The sequence below is a fragment of the Gobius niger genome (genome assembly GCF_951799975.1).
Source record: "Gobius niger genome assembly, chromosome: 3".
Taxonomy (NCBI): Eukaryota; Metazoa; Chordata; class Actinopteri; order Gobiiformes; family Gobiidae; genus Gobius; species Gobius niger.
The window spans coordinates 20,002,429-20,019,711 of record NC_136854.1 but is presented as its reverse complement, the minus strand read 5'-3'; the positions used below and the strand labels follow the sequence as shown (position 1 = coordinate 20,019,711).

General features: G+C 44.4%; 1 protein-coding gene across 1 annotated transcript; it reads left to right on the top strand.

The window, feature by feature from the left end:
- Positions 1-962: 962 nt before the first annotated feature.
- smox (spermine oxidase) lies at positions 963-16,665 on the top strand. Its single transcript, XM_079554470.1, has 7 exons — positions 963-1,081; positions 9,536-9,770; positions 11,158-11,384; positions 12,020-12,193; positions 12,436-13,159; positions 14,686-14,846; positions 16,445-16,665. The coding sequence occupies exons 2-7, from the start codon at positions 9,563-9,565 to the stop codon at positions 16,595-16,597; spliced, it is 1,647 nt and encodes a 548-aa protein (XP_079410596.1). The 5' UTR covers positions 963-1,081; positions 9,536-9,562; the 3' UTR covers positions 16,598-16,665.
- Positions 16,666-17,283: the final 618 nt, after the last annotated feature.

Here is a 17,283-nt window from a genome sequence, read left to right as displayed (position 1 = left end):
CGCACTTACACGTATGACCTGAGGTGGCAGTAGTGAGTATAAATGGCTAACTTAATTGCATCTAGGCCCTTGAAGTGATTTCTTTTAACACTGGATACAAACATTTTTTATTTTATTTTTTATTATTATTTATTTAACAGATGTGATTGCAAGATAGATAGATAGATAGATAGATAGATAGATAGATAGATAGATAGATAGATAGATAGATAGATAGATAGATAGATAGATAGATAGATAGATAGATAGATAGATAGATAGATAGATAGATAGATAGATAGATAGATGATACTTTATTGATCTCACAGATGGAGAAATTACATTCGATGAGAGAGCATCACTCTTTTTATATACTTTATTGTCCAGTGTGGAAATGTGTCCTCTCTAAAAATAAGAAGTACATGTATACATATAATCATATTCACATTTTTTAAGGCCAGGAGGGAGACGTTGAACAAAAACAAAACGAACATAAAAAAGAGAAAGAAAAAAGGGAAATACAGAAAATAAAGTAATAGAGTCATACAGAATAGAAAGAAATAGAACAGAAAGAAAAGGAGGATTTTAAAACAATACATTATGATACAGGATGACATAAATGCAGCATTTACTGTGTTGTTATGTGGCACTGGATACAAACATGCTCAGTGAACATTTCCCTCATTCATCCAGGAAGTAGCCTGTTCATCGCACTAACGCTTAATAAATCATTGACTGGACTGGGTTTGGTTGAGGTCGTTTCAAAATCAAAGCATAAAATCAGAGACACCCAATAACACACACATTTTTTTTTTTGTACTGCTCCACTGCAGTTAAAATGGTCCGAATGGCATCACTCGAAACCCATGGATAGGCACCGCGTGTTACTCCTCCGTGAGAGGACTCAGGGCTCCTGTGGGCGGGGTTTCCATGTCTTGGGCCGCCCCTGACGCATTTATTATTAATGAGGAGGCAGAGCCAGGGGAAAAACTGGCTGCTTCTGGTTTCCACGCATAAATACAAAGCGGAGCCGGCGTGAGGAGATAAACGGCACAAAGGACCGTGGATCACAGGTTTAAAAACTGAAGACCAAGAGAGTCAGGTAATAGCACTATGTCTGTTCATTCGAGTTGACAAAGAAAGAGCGCTATATTCTGAGTTAAGCTGCTGAGTGTCACGAAGTGCGCAAAACGTCAACAAAAGAGGACCGCTATATACTGATACACTGTTGTTAGGAAAGCTATTTGGAGGCATGACAGTGTTGTACCAGGCTGTGTAACGTTATAATGTGGCGAGTTGATCAAACGGATCACCACGATATGGGTTAAAGCCGTCGGGTTAAGATTAGGCTACTTCACTGATGTAGTGTTATTGTGTCGCTCCGCTTATCAATAGGCATAGGCATGCGTCTCCACTAAGCTGTCAGTGTAAAGTTATTTCCACCCCCCACGGGCTTTAAAGGTCTTTCTTATTGTCCTGGATGCGAACCCGCGTGTTGTCACCCCAAAAGAACTCCTGCGCGAAGTTGCCTCTTTGTCTCCAAGTGCAGCCGCTTTGGCATCACTGTATATACGTGGCAGTGAGGATGACCACGAAGCCTTTCCGATAGCCTTTGATGAGTTTCCCTGCAGCCTCACGTAAAACCTTTCCCTCTGCTGCGGCCTCGATGTTTGTGTGTGAACGCGGATTAGGCTATACTGATCCAACTTTCCCCCCCTTTTTAATCACTGGACTTTGCCCCATTTATTTAATGAGGCACTGTTTATGGGTGCTGCGGCTCGTGCGGTTGCGGAGGCAACCCCATGAACTGCTACCTTAACGTGGTGGGGTTGTTTGAGCGCCCGAATGATCCGAGGAGCTATGTTGTCTGGGGCTTTATGCCCCTGGTAGGGTCTCCCATGGCAAACAGGTCCGAGGTGACGGGTCAGACGAAGAGCAGTTCAAAAGACCCCCATGGACGTACACTATACAAGGACCGTGACGTCGCCCGGCATGGCGCAGCCGGGGCCCCACCCTGGAGCCAGACCTGGGGTTGGGGCCCGAACGCGAGCGTCTGGTGGCCGGGTCTCTGCCCACGGGGCCCGGCCGGGCCCAGCCCGAAGGGACGACGTGGGCCCGCCCTCCTGTGGACCCACCACCCGCAGAGGGATCCGTAGGGGTCGGGTGCGGAGAGGACTGGGTGGCAGTCGAGGCCGGGTGCCTCGACGACCTGGTCCACATGCACAGCTTCTGGCGTTCGGGACATGGAACGTCACCTCGCTGGGGGGGAAGGAGCCTGAGCTTGTGCGGGAGGTGGAGAGATACCGACTAAATATAGTCGGGCTCACCTCCACGCACAGCTTGGGTTCCGGATCCCAACTCCTGGAGAGAGGCTGGACTCTCCATTTTTCTGGAGTTGCCCGCGGGGAGAGGCGGCGGGCTGGGGTGGGTTTGCTCATATCCCCCCAGCTCAGCCGCCACGTGTTGGAGTTCACCCCGGTGGACGAGAGGGTCGCGTCCCTACGCCTTCGGGTCGGGGACAGGTCTCTCACCGTTGTTTCGGCCTACGGGCCCAACATCGGTGCAGAGTACCCGGCCTTCTTGGAGTCCCTGGGAGGGGTACTAGATAGTGCTCCGACTGGGGACTCCATTGTTCTGCTGGGGGACTTCAACGCCCATGTGGGTAACGACAGTGAGACCTGGGAGGGGGTGATTGGGAAGAACGGCCTCCCCGATCTGAACCCGAGTGGTGTTCTGTTGTTGGACTTCTGTGCTAGTCACAGTTTGTCCATAACGAACACCATGTTCGAGCACAAGGGTGTCCATAAGTGCACGTGGCACCAGGACACCCTAGGCAGGAGGTCGATGATCGACTTTGTAGTTGTGTCATCTGACCTCCGGCCGCGTGTCTCGGACACTCGGGTGAAGAGAGGGGCTGAGCTGTCAACCGATCACCACCTGGTGGTGAGCTGGATCCGCTGGCAGGGGAGGAAGCCGGTCAGACCTGGCAGGCCCAAGCGTGTTGTGAGGGTCTGCTGGGAACGTCTGGTGGATCCCTCTGTCAGTGGGGTCTTCAACTCCCACCTCCGGAAGAGCTTCACCCAGATTCCGGGGGAGGCGGGGGACATGGAGTCAGAGTGGACTCTGTTCTCCTCCTCCATTGTCGATGCGGCTGCTCGTAGTTGTGGCCGTAAGGTCTCTGGTGCCTGTCGCGGCGGCAATCCCCGAACCCGGTGGTGGCGCCCGGAAGTAAGGGATGCCGTCAAGCTGAAGAAGGAGTCCTACCTGGCCTTGTTGGCTTGTGGGACTCCTGAGGCAGCTGAGAGGTACCGGCAGGCCAAGCGTGCTGCGGCTCGTGCGGTTGCGGAGGCAAAAACTCGGGTCTGGGAGGAGTTCGGGGAGGCCATGGAGGAAGACTATCGGTCGGCCTCGAAGAGATTCTGGCAAACCATCCGGCGCCTCAGGAGGGGGAAGCAGTGCTTCACCAACACTGTGTACAGTGCGGGTGGGGGGCTGCTGACCTCGACTGGGGATGTCGTCGGGCGGTGGAAGGAGTACTTCGAGGACCTCCTCAATCCCGTCGTCACGTCTTCCAATGAGGAAGCAGAGGCTGAGGACTCGGGGGTGGGCTCGCCCATCACCGGGGCTGAAGTCACCAAGGTGGTGAGAAAGCTCCTTGGTGGCAAGGCTCCGGGGGTGGATGAGATTCGCCCTGAGTACCTTAAGTCTCTGGATGTTGTAGGACTGTCTTGGCTGACACGTCTCTGCAACATCGCGTGGCGGTCGGGGACAGTGCCTCTGGATTGGCAGACCGGGGTGGTGGTCCCTCTCTTTAAAAAGGGGGATCGGAGGGTGTGTTCCAATTACAGAGGAATCACCCTCCTTAGCCTCCCCGGTAAGGTCTATTCCGGGGTGCTGGAGAGGAGGATCCGGCCGATAGTTGAACCTCGGATCCAGGAGGAACAATGCGGTTTTCGTCCTGGTCGTGGCACACTGGACCAACTCTATACCCTTCATCGGGTACTCGAGGGTTCGTGGGAGTTCGCCCAACCAGTCCACATGTGTTTTGTGGATCTGGAGAAAGCGTTCGACCGCGTCCCTCGTGGTGCCCTGTGGGGGGTGCTCCGGGAGTATGGGGTCCGGGGCCCTCTGCTAAGGGCTGTCCGTTCCCTGTATGACCGCAGCAGGAGCTTGGTTCGCATTGCCGGCAGTAAGTCAGACCTGTTCCCGGTGCGTGTTGGTCTCCGCCAGGGCTGCCCTTTGTCACCGGTTCTGTTCATTACTTTTATGGACAGAATTTCTAGGCGCAGCCAGGGGCCGGAGGGTGTCCGGTTTGGGAGCCTCAGAGTCTCATCTCTGCTGTTTGCGGACGATGTTGTTCTGATGGCTTCAACGAACCAGGACCTTCAGCACGCACTGGGGCGGTTTGCAGCCGAGTGTGTAGCGGCCGGGATGAGGATCAGCACCTCCAAATCCGAGGCCATGGTTCTCCACCGGAAAAAGGTGGCTTCCCCTCTGCAGGTCGGTGGGGAGTCCTTGCCTCAAGTGGAGGAGTTCAAGTATCTCGGGGTCTTGTTCACGAGTGAGGGACGGATGGAGCGTGAGATCGATAGACGGATCGGTGCGGCGTCAGCAGTGATGCGGTCGCTGTATCGGTCTGTCGTGGTGAAGAGGGAGCTGAGTCGGGGGGCAAAGCTCTCGATTTACCGATCGATCTACGTTCCCACCCTCACCTATGGTCATGAGATTTGGGTAATGACCGAAAGGACAAGATCGCGAATACAAGCGGCCGAAATGAGTTTCCTTCGCAGGGTGGCTGGGCGCACCCTCCGAGATCGGGTGAGGAGCTCAGTTACCCGGGAGGAGCTCAGAGTAGAGTCGCTGCTCCTTCACGTCGAAAGGAGCCAGCTGAGGTGGCTCGGGCATCTGTTTCGGATGCCTCCTGGTCGCCTCCCGCGGGAGGTGTTCCAGGCATGTCCTAGTGGGACAAGGCCTCGTGGAAGGCCCAGGACACGGTGGTGGGACTATGTCTCCGAGCTGGCCTGGTGTCGCCTCGGGGTCCCCCCAGAACAGCTGGAGGAGGTGTGTGTGGATCGGGAAGTTTGGGCATCTCTGCTGAGACTGCTGCCCCCGCGACCCGGCCCCGGATAAAGCGGAAGAAAATGGATGGATGGATGGATGTTTATGGCTGAAATAATTAATTCTTTGACTTATCTTGTTTGCTCAGATAACAACAGATGAAGACAGCAATGTAGCCTATAGGTAACAAGATTATTGCCTCCTTGTGATAGCAAATGATTGGTAGCCTATATAAAATCTGAATAATCATTTTAATAATAATGATAATAATAATTCACTTCTAATGCCTGCTATCCTGTGAGCCAACACTCCTGTACCTGTGTTTATCCTGGGTATGACGACCACCCTACTCACACACAGTCTTCCCCCCTTCGTCATCCCAGCTGGGAGTGGAGTGCGGAATGTCTGGCCCTTGGCTCGCTGCCCCTTCCACACATGCTGTTTGATGTTTGCTGCCTTGCTAAGCTCACTACAGGGGCTGATGGAGGAAGTTCACTTTTCACTTTGGTGAGGATGTGACTGTATGGGCTGGACGGGAATGCAGTATGTTGAGACAAAGGCACTCTACCTCTTTAGAAGGCCACTAGTGTAAGGTAGGAGGGGGGGGGCTTTTCTAGGTCAGAGTTATCCCCACCCTCAGTTTGTAAAGGTTGCAGTGCCGGCATGTGTACTTACAAGACAGGAAATAACAAATAAAAAACCTAAGATGGGGTCAATGACATCAAGACGCAGCATTGTTGATACTGTTTTACCATACTATGTTAAAGGAACAGGCCGCCGTTTTTCCATACTGGGATATGTACTTACCTGAGCTTAGACAAATGTATACGTACCTGTCTGGTTGGTCGCTTCTAGCTTCAGCCCATTTGGAGCTACGGGAATAAATTGGGAGAGGCCAAATGCTAACAACATCTTTGGTCTTTTCGTATGACTAATTTTGTCGACTAAAATCATTTTCGGCAAAGTCATGGTTTTTGCTAATGCTGACTAACATTAGACTAAAGCTAAATTAAAAGTAGTTCATGATCATGAAAACTTTGACTGACATCATTGTGGGTTAGTAAAAACCTCCAATGTTTGAAAGATCCTCATGTCATTTGAGTTAAATGTCCAAGGGAAGTCCGGCCCTTTGTCTATGTGGAAGAAGCTCCATGAAGCAGTGGTCCTTGATTAAGTATGTTTAAATGAAATTATATAAGTGTAAAGTTGACAATGATTTCACACAATCTTGACTAAAACTGAATTAAAATGTATTGTCAAAATGAACACTGGTTGGCAGTTTGGTCTAGGATCATTAAAATAAAAGCAGTAGTAATTGTTGAAGAGAATCACCATCATTACTGTGTTGTAATGAAATATAAACAAGGTATTGATGAATGTCAACAAAATTAGAAAAACTGTAATTATAAATTTCTTTAGACTTCGTATTTCGTTTTTATCTTGGTCATGTGTCGTCTACAGCTCAGATTGAAACATTGCTTGACCTTTGCCCTCTTACGAATTCCAAATTGCATTACTGTCTTGCCTTTACTTAATCTGCACTAACAGTGAATCGACAATATTGCCTCTTGTTATTAAGTTTTCCTTTTCTGAAACACCGACCCAAGTTACTTTATAAATCAGCCTCTGCCCGACTCAATAGACATTTGTGAACTCTAACACAACACTCTTTGCTAATTGGCTCTGACCAGAACAGGCCGGCCCATTGTCCAAGCACCACAGCTTCACAGTGACGGCACTTGTTTGCAGTGTATGAAAAGAGTCATGTGGCCTGTGAGAATGCAAAATACACATCTCCAGATACCAATAAACTCATTTAGGCTATAGATCATAGCCTAGGTTTGAAGAAAAGACTACAGGTGCATTAAACACTAAAATGCTTGTTTATTTGTTTGAAATCGCTACGTATTAGCTATTATTTTCATGTCTTGATGCATTTGCGGGGGGCGCAGCTTTGGGCTGGGGGGCCGCGGCCCGACTACAGCACGTGCAGGGGGGGCATCAAAGAAGAAGGTTGGGAACCACTGGATTAGAGCATGACTGCTGCAGCAAAGGAGGATAAAACATGTAACGTATATGAAAAGGAATGGCGACTTTGTTTTACCGTATTTGCACTTCATATGTGACTAAAGATTTGTCTGTAGGACATTTATATGAAGTGGTTTCATTGACCCATCTCAAATAGCGCCGACAGTCACTTCCGGGATAAGTTATTATTACATAAACATAAACAAATCTTTCAAGTCATCTGCTATAACTCCCTAATACTCGCAGCAGAACAGGCAATGGTTTAACATTATTTTTACTTCTGGCAACTGCTTATTTACTAGAAATGCTCCACCAGTCTAAAGGACAGAAAAAATCATTAGGACTTGTAACATTAAAAATAGATTGCCCTTTTGTAATGGCAAACAGGTTAATACTCATAGACACTCCTTTGGCTGACACAACATTCTGAGAAAACCAGAACGGAAACTGTATTTGTGCTTATGACACATTATTTAGTACAATCCAGTAGGGCTGAACGATGTGGACAAAATTTCATATCTTGATATTCATGCCAGATATCCCGATATCGATACGATACAATATAACTATGGGTTAGGTGAAAAGTAAGCATTTTTCAGAAAAATAAAATCATAATACAAAAGAGTGCAGTTTTATTGATGAAAATTCTTATTGTTTTTATCTTGCTTTTTTTGATTTTAATATTTTGAAGGTTCATATCTCGATATCAATACAATAACAATGTATTTTTCTTTTGCGATATTAATATCTTGAATGTTCATATCTCGATATCAATACGATAACGATATATCTTTCACCCCTACAATCCAGTGATGCGTTTCTGCAAAAGAAAAAACAAATAGCCAACAATGTTTTGAGCTTGTTTAGAGGCTGGAATTTACAACCTCCTGTGCTAGTGTTGCTTTACTTTGTTATCTTTCTCATTCATTAAGTAAAGGTTGGATTTTGTTTGTTAAATCTCACAAACAAAATTAGCTACACAGTACAGCTGTTTGATTTGTTTTGAACAATTGGGAGACTGGGCAGTTTTAGAATATATAATATTATATTATATTATATTATATTATATTATGTTATGTTATATTATATTATATTATATTATATTATATTATATTATATTATATTATATTATATTATATTATATTATGTTATGTTATATTATATTATATTATATTATATTATATTATATTATATTATATTATATTATATTATATTATATTATATTATATTATATTTATTGATGAAATAAATCATGGAACCTGGAAGAAAATCACATATACAAGTGCAATTTCAAGTACTTTTTTCTTTTGCAAGTGGCAAGTGGATAATGGGAACTATATCTTAATCTATCCACTAAATGTATTGTCTTTTTGTTGTGCTTTTACTTTCTTTTCAGTGTTTTGATTGTCGGTCACTTAGACTTTTTTAGATTTTATTTGGTTCATTAGTCAGTTTAGTCACTATGCTCTGGGACGGAGGTATTCTACCAACTGAATGTGTCGTCTTCCATGCGACGCTCGTGACTGCTTTGTGATCAGAGGTCCCTAACCTGTCCGGACAGAGACTCATGGCATCTATCCAATCAGTCTCTTACCTCAAGTACTTTTGTGGCCTGTGTCCAGCTGATGTTGCTGTGGTAACAAAGTGTGGTGTGGGGGGAACATTGCGCTCCCAAAAAGACCCTCTTTTATACCAAACACAATTACAGTTTATTTATACACAAAAAACCCCACTTGAACTGAAATCTTTTTCTGGCTCACAGCTGTCCATACATTCAGCCCGCTTAGTCTCCGAGCACAAAAAAAATATAACAACCAATTACTTTCATCCATTGGTGAACTGAAATTACCACCGTGTCCTATTTTTTAACCCATCTATTTATTATGGAAAAGATGCACATCAACATCAAGAGGGCAAATTACATGTGAGATCTGAGGGCAACAAAAGCACTGGGAGGAAATCATTACACACTTTGCCTGAAAAGTGGCCTTGTTTCCATAATAATCTTTGATAAAAGAGCACTTTCTCCTTCTCAGAACTCGGACGGCATGTTCAGTACGCAATCCAGCAGCTCAAGGATTTAATCGATGCTTGTGGCAATGTTACGTAAGGGAAATATACAAACACCTTTGCCACATACAGTGACATTGAGCTGAAACTAAAAAAAGAAAGAGAGGCCTGATTAGCATTATGTCTTCAGGGCGTCTCACAAGAAACAGTAAAACAAATGCGTGACTGAGACTAAACAGCGTTTAGACTTTCCATTGTGGTATTAAGTCTAAATAAAAAAGTGCATTTTTTTCCTCCTAATGAAGTGTACCTGCGGATTAGGCTTATTACTGCCAATTTTAGACGAGTAAATTAGCAATTTCTTATTCATTAATATTTTCAAGATAATGAATTAATCAAGTTAGTCATGTTAGGAAATCTTTAAACAAAACAGTAACATGTGTGTCCTTTTTGTTCACAGACTCCATAAAAGAAGAGCTTGGACGGCATGCAAAGTTGTGAAATTTCCTCAGACAGCACTGATGATCCTCTTAGTAGTGGGCTACGTAGCCATCGACAGCCTCGAATAGTAGTCATCGGTGCGGGCTTGGCCGGCCTTTCTGCCACCAGGGCTCTACTTCAGCACGGCTTCGCAGATGTAACTCTCCTCGAGGCGGCAGACCACATCGGGGGCAGAGTTCTCAGTGTGCCCAACGGTGAGCCCCTGCTCTAACAAGGACATACTGATCATAACATCTCACGACACTTACTAACTACTCGGATGTTCATCTCAGAGGAGCAGAAGCTGTAGTGCAGTGGTTCACAGGCTCTGTCTCAAATTGACTCAGATTTGGCCTGTGGGTAAAAACAAGAATACAATGTTAATAATAATTAATATCAATGATATTCATTCATCAATTGATTTTCTAGAACAAACAAATCTGTGGTTCCAGAGCCACATTTGGCTCTTTGCTTCTGAGACTCTGACTGTGCATGGAAGACGACCTGGCCTCGTCCTGGTCTAATCTTTGCTTGCACATGTTTTAAGGCTGGTCTAATCTGCTGTCATTACTCGTTTGAAACCGATATATTGTTGTCGTTATGGTCATGTGTCTACAAGCAATAACCAACATCTGGTTATGTCGGTTTTTGCTGTAGCTCGTTACCAATAAGTATTGTAGTATATTCAGGGAAAATTGTCTCTTTAGATCCAATAATCAATGTAAAATATACATTAAAATGTCATTCCCTCTAAATAGTTCTATATCAACGTCTTTTAATCAGGAACTGTGGGGACCCACTGTCACATTTTGGCGAGTCCAATTTGGGGTCCGATCCCCTAGTAATAAACACGTATAATAAGTACGTAGTAAGCACAAGTGCGTGACTAGCTTGAGTACAAATGCAAGGTTATTGCGTAAGTGAAATCTGATACTATTTTTTCCCTTCTGTAAATCCGTACATTACTCTTTCCATTCCATACTATGTTTCTGCTCTATTTCCTTCTTTACATTTTTATGGTTTGTAGCTCTAGTGGAAGAAACATATGTTCCCTGACTCACTTGCAGTGAAAAGACAGGGCTGTTAAACCTGGGGCATTATCACAGATAACGTGTCCTATCCAGATGTTTGAGTGTTTAAGTTTCTGCATCGTGACAATAGACAGTGAGGGATTTTTCCTTAAGCACAAGCATGACTCCGTTATCCTCAGCATTTAATTAATCGTATTCATTTGGGGATCAGGGGTTATTCCACAGTAATTAAATTCACCCTGTTCTTTAGGTAAATTAACCCTTATCTTCAATCTTTTAACATTAAAACTGAAGCAACTGTACATTTAAACGAGAAGCCACGGTTCTATTCATATCCTCGTGGCTGGTTTTGGAGACCCGTCCACCAGATATAGATGTGGTTAGTGACTTCCCAGTGATGGCCTCTCAACACACTAGATGAGATTAGTTGAATTCCTTGTCTTAATGCTAGAAGGTTGCATTTACGACTTTGATGACTGAGAATACACATTATTCTAACAATCGACTCCTTCCTGACCTATGAGTTGGTGTATGCAGTTGCCACACTGATGACTATTCTTTATGCGTGCAGGGAAATCTACTTTGGAGCTCGGTGCCACCTGGATCCATGGGGCCAATGGGAACCCAGTGTACCACCTGGCGGAGGACAATGGGCTGCTGGAGCACACCACTGACGACGAGAGGAGCGTGGGCCGAATCAGCCTCTACGTCAAGAGCGGCGTGGCCCACTACCAGACCAATGCAGGCACGAGGATCCCCAAGGACCTGGTGGAGGAGTTTAGCGACCTGTACAGTGAGGTCAGAGCGCATTGTGTTCTGTGCAGAAAAGAACAGTACAGATGGGCACTGTTCATTGTGTAATGGTAATATAAACGGCATGCTATACTAAAAATCTCTTTATGCTATTCAGTTACTTGTTTTCTCTTTTTCACATCTTCTTTTGTTGATGTTTATTCATTTATTGTAAGTACAGATCAGCATTTGTCAGATATGCATGATTTCAGTTTACTGTGAAGCCCCTCTCAGGATTAGTGTGCTTTTCTAGGTCACGTCTGGAAAAGTGTTTAGCGAGTTAGGGGACTGAATACACTGGTGCTTTACCCGGCCCTCTCTTTTCAGCTTTACGCTGTCTTAATATCTTCACGATAATCTCCATCCAGCCTTCACGATTAAAAAGAAAGCATCATAATTTGTTTCTACTGTATTTATGTTAGAAAACCTCAGAGGACAAAAAAGGGGGAAAATAAAATATAAATATTTTCTTGTCACATCAAACATAGATACATAAATAAAATGTGTCAATTGTCTTGGCAATAGTTTAGGTATAGTGGTGATGGTTAACTGTACTGCCACTCACACGCTTGTAATTTGTGCTCATAATAAAGCACTGTGACCTGACCTGCTTGCCCCATTTCATCTCGTTGGTGCTGCAGGTGTACGAGCTGACACAGGAGTTCTTCCAGAGTGGAAAGCCTGTGTGTGCTGAGAGCCAGAACAGTGTGGGCATCTTCACACGGGACGTGGTGCGCAAAAGGATCATGCGGGATCCTGATGATTCCGAGAGCACCAAGAAGCTCAAGCTGTCTATGCTGCAGCAGTACCTCAAGGTGAGTGTTCCCCATGTTGCCCATCATGTCATCGCGGCTGTATCAACATGGGAGCCAGTGTTAGGTACTCCTAAAGTCGAGACATCACAACTTGACCAAGAAACAAAACAGTGTTACATGTTGTACAAACTGTATTTATTTATTTAATATAATATCACACACTTGAATATTTAACATTATATATTTAACAGCCATACTCGATATTTATTCTAATGCCATATCATTGTGCCCTTGTGTCACAGGTGGAGAGCTGTGAGAGTAGCTCTCCCAGTATGGATGAGGTGTCCCTCAGTGAGTTTGGTGAGTGGACAGCCATCCCTGGAGCACATCATGTCATTCCTGGAGGTTTTATGAAGATTGTGGAGCTCCTGGCTCAGGACATCCCGTCCAACACCATTACCCTCAACAAACCTGTGCGCTGTATTCACTGGAACTACTCCACTGATCGCCAGGAGGTCATCACCAACCAGAACAACAACCACAACGAAAACAACAGCTGCCAGTCTCAGGACACCCTCATTCTGGGACCCCCCATCTCTGTGGAGTGTGAGGATGAGGAGTGGATCCCAGCTGACCATGTGATCATCACTTCTTCTCTGGGCGTGCTGAAGAAGAACCATGAGGCCATGTTCTCTCCTGCTCTACCTGAAGACAAAGTGCTGGCCATCGAGAAGCTGGGCATCAGCACTACCAATAAGATCTTCTTAGAGTTTGCCGAGCCTTTCTGGAGCCCAGAGTGCAACAGCATTCAGTTTGTCTGGGAGGACGAGGCTCACCTGGAGCAGCTGGTGTACCCGGAGGAGCTGTGGTACAGGAAGATCTGCAGCTTTGACGTGCTGTACCCACCGGAGCGCTACGGCTACATGCTGAGTGGCTGGATCTGCGGACAAGAGGCACTCTACATGGAGCGCTGTGACGACGAAACAGTGGCAGAGACCTGCACTGAGCTGCTCAGGCGATTTACAGGTGACAACACCAGTGCACACAAGCAAACCTTAGTGTTTATAAAGCTAAATAACAAGGCCCACTAGGAAATTCATACGTGAAACAATTATTGCAGCAACATAATATGTCCAAGTATGTTTCTAAAATGTTGAGTTGGAAGTGGACAATGTCTTGCAGCTAGTTAGTAGAGGCTGGCTAAAGACTGTCGCAGAAAGTCAACAGAAAGGCCTGTCAGCACAGTGACTCATAACAAACTGTTGCCCGGCAGCAGACATTGCTTTTTCATGATGGAAGCAACTCAAGTGACGTAAGCTGATTTCCCCCATTGAAAAAAGGGGCTGATATATAATACTGCCAGTGACTCAGGTGAAGAGTGTGCTCTTTGTTTCCGGGTGAGCCATGTGTCATCACCACATTCACACTGGGATTAATGATGCACTAGATAAGGCAAAGTGCGTTTAGCTGCTCTCTCTTTATGTTACTTACACATAGAACTCAAAGCATAGACTGATGGGCAAGACTTTCCCTTAAGCAGCGCTGACTGTTTCCTCCCAAAAGATAAACAGAGCCCCTCGTCTCAAGATGATTCTAGGAAATAGCTGGTGTTGACTTCCCTGACTCGTTGTGCCCAGAATTAGGTCACACGATGAGCACGAAACCCATCATGTCACGATGAAGCCAGCGGACCTCCTATAGATCTATGCTGCTTTTCTGCTCATACACATTCAGGGATATCCAGCCGCATCTAGGTCAGCGGGCTTTAATCTCTTCAGCTGTTGCTTAATTACATATAGAGTAGACTCATTGGTTTCTTTCAGCTTACAGTGAGTCACGTGTCGGCAGTCCGGGCTTCCCAGTGAATCTGGTGCACAAACTACCCTTTGAACTGGTCGGATTGCATTGACTTGAGAGGGCTACGCTCTAATTGAAAGTGTATTAGAAATGGCTCCAAAAACAACAGCAGATGCCAGAGTCGTTGCGTGATGTGACGCCATTTCGTTCACAGGAGAGGGAGGCTAAGTGCTCTATGATAGAAGTGTATTTAGCGTTTAGTTGAAAGTAAAATAACAAAAATGCAGATTAGTTCAGATTTTTGACATTTTTGCGTTATTTAAATCAAATAGCTTTTTAGAGTGATGATAAAAGCACCTGCCTTTGTAAACGCAGGATTGTCCTTAAAAAACTCACATACAGGAAGTCAACTAGAGCTATAGAGTGATGGCGACATGCAATTACTGCGCCAATCCACATGGAACAAATACATTAATAATTAAGTAAATAACAGAAATGGGCAGGTTTTATTCACTATACGTGTCAAGAAGAGGTGGTGTTATCAGTCAAATGTAAAGTTCAGGCAAATGCAGTGTCCAGGCAAACATAATGTCCAAATAAGGACAACCTAACCTTGATATATATATTTTTAAGACACATTGGTTTAGTCAATGCGCTGCCAACCCCAGTCACCAACAGAAAAAATATCAGGTTCAACATTTGCCTATCTAGTCTCTTTAAAACTCACGTGTTCCTGGTCCCCTCTGTTTCCCCAGGGAACCCGGACATTCCAAAGCCTCTCCGTATCCTCCGCTCGTCCTGGGGCAGTAACCCGTACATCAGGGGCTCGTACTCCTTCACCAGGGTGGGATCCAGCGGCGGAGACTGCGAGATGCTGGCCATGCCACTGCCTTACGCCAACAGCACGAAGGCCGCGGTAAGACTTCACAGTAGTTTGACGACAGGGACAAGCACAGAGACAGTGGTCGCTGTGTGACATTATCATCAAACAAATAGAAACGTTTCTAAGTGTCAGAGTATCAGGGTCATTCGAAAAACTTACTAAATGTTAACAGTGACTTGAAAATGTTGCGCCAACAGATTGCAACACCGCTATTTTATTTTATTTTATTTTATTTTATTTTATTTTATTTTATTTTATTTTATTTTATTTTATTTTATTTTATTTTATTTTATTTTATTTTATTTTATTTTATTTTATTTTATTTTATTTTATTTTATTTATTTTATTTCATTTTATTTTATTTTATTTTATTTTTTATTATTTTGTATTTCCAGAAAATATATATTATTATTATTATTAGTAGTAGTAGTAGTAGTATTAGTAGTAGACCTTGTAGAAAAGGTTAACTCATCAACTGGACTGGGTTTAGGTAAAGTTGAGAATGTTTCGCTTCTAGTCTCTTTCGGTCAAAAAGACACAACCCAAGCTGGAGCTTCTGTGACTAGAAGCGAAACGTCCTCAACTTTACCTAAACTCAGTCCATGTGGGTTTTTCTAAGGCCGATGCCGATTTTTGGGGATTTCTATTGGCCGATGCCGTTATGCTGGGCCAATATATATATATATATATATTTTTTTAAATGTCTGATCTATAATCCTGTAAAACATAAATACTTGACCACTCCAGCAGTGGCCGATTTTATTTTATTACATTAGGTGATGCAGTCCTAGTTTCTGTCCCAGCCTTGATAAGTTTCCGTTAGCATTAGCATCCTGCCACTAGCATCCTGCCCTTAGCATTAGCATCCTGCTGTCAGCATGAGCATGCTGTTGTTAGCCGCGGCATTTTGCGTGGCGATCAAACATGCAGTTGTGGAGGTTAAATCTAACTCAGCGAGCAATTGAATTCTCCAGGTTCTTTGCTTCAAAATGACATGCAGCATGTCCATATTGACTGAGGTTTAGAGAAACTTATATTTAACAAACTTGTAGCTGACCAATTTTCATTGCGGTGTTTCTCTGTTCCCTGAGGCCTAGGGAGTTGTGGGAGGACTTAAGGCCCTGACTGCCCTAGAGGATGATGCAGAGCTAAAGAATTTTGGCAGAATATCTCATTGTGTAATTGCATAAATAATTGCAGCCAAACAGATTATTGTCACCATTCAAATTGCCATGACTTGCCAGCCCAGCCCTAGAAGGGAGAGTTCTTAAAAGAGTTGTTTGAATGACTCTCACTGGTTGTTTACAATCGATGGCGGTCCAAAAGTCAGGTGTGTCAGCTCGACTGTAATAGGGAAGCCCACAGCAAACCCAGTCGGTGTTAGGATATCATCAACACTTGGGCTACAAGTCTAGACCATGAAACCTGACACACTGTGGGACGGCTTTCTGCGCGCTCCCTTGAAACCGCGCCGGGAACAGCTTGACCCCCCCCCTCGACCTCCACGATGATGTGTGTCCTGGGACATTTTTAATCGGGCCAAAAATAAACACAGCCCCACAACAAGATGTCACAGTGACTTTGACATTGTCTTCTCACTCAATTACGTCTCTTTTTTTTTACCCCCACAGCCATTACAGGTCCTTTTTGCTGGAGAGGCCACCCACCGCAAATACTATTCCACTACCCATGGTGCTTTGCTGTCAGGCCAGAGGGAAGCAAACCGCCTGATAGAGAGGTACCAGGACTTGCACAAAGCCGAAACCACAAAGCCTAAACTGTAAAATTAAAAGGAACCTCAGACTAGTGAATATGTTAATAACATTAAAGCAATTATTATTATTATTATTATAATTATAATTATAATTATTATTATGTCTTAGCTCGGGCATTACATTTTCAACAAATAAGTTGCTCTTGTACTGTAGTTTTTAAATCATGTATGTGTATTACTTTTTTTTAAATTTGGAGATGTACTGTTCCGATGTTGCCAACGGTGCTGCCATTACATTTATCATTATGTTATTTTAAATCAGTAATTTAATATTCTAATAACATTATCTATAATAATTTTATTTGTTTTTGTAAGTGCCTTCTGTCCCTATTTGATGTTATTTCCAATGTCATTAAGTTTAACAAAATTAAACCTCTATTGTCGTGATCTAACGCTGTGATATCTCTGTGGTCTTTTTTGATGGATGTTTTTCAAATGGAGCAAGCGACCGCAGAAGAGGGTCGGTTTTCCTTAACACAAGCAAGTCAATGAGACGGGGTGTTTCTCAGTGTGCCCGAGTGACAGGTGGTGCTGGGCAAACCTCAAATGGCTGCTCACCTCTGTGGGATCACAGCACTAATCTTCTCCTGGGCCTTAATAGTCACGGGAAAGTTTTCACTTGCATTTGACTTGCTGCAAGCTGGTCCTTGCGTAATTTCTCCCCCTCTGTTATGTCAAGGCATTAAGATTTCACAA

Bases quoted from the DNA above. Each gene is read 5' to 3' on its own strand.
- smox (XM_079554470.1), top strand. From the start codon at position 9,563: ATGCAAAGTTGTGAAATTTCCTCAGACAGCACTGATGATCCTCTTAGT. The intron at 9,771-11,157 runs GTGAGCCCCTGC...TTATGCGTGCAG, and splicing joins AGTTCTCAGTGTGCCCAACG to GGAAATCTACTTTGGAGCTC. The intron at 12,194-12,435 runs GTGAGTGTTCCC...CTTGTGTCACAG, and splicing joins TGCTGCAGCAGTACCTCAAG to GTGGAGAGCTGTGAGAGTAG.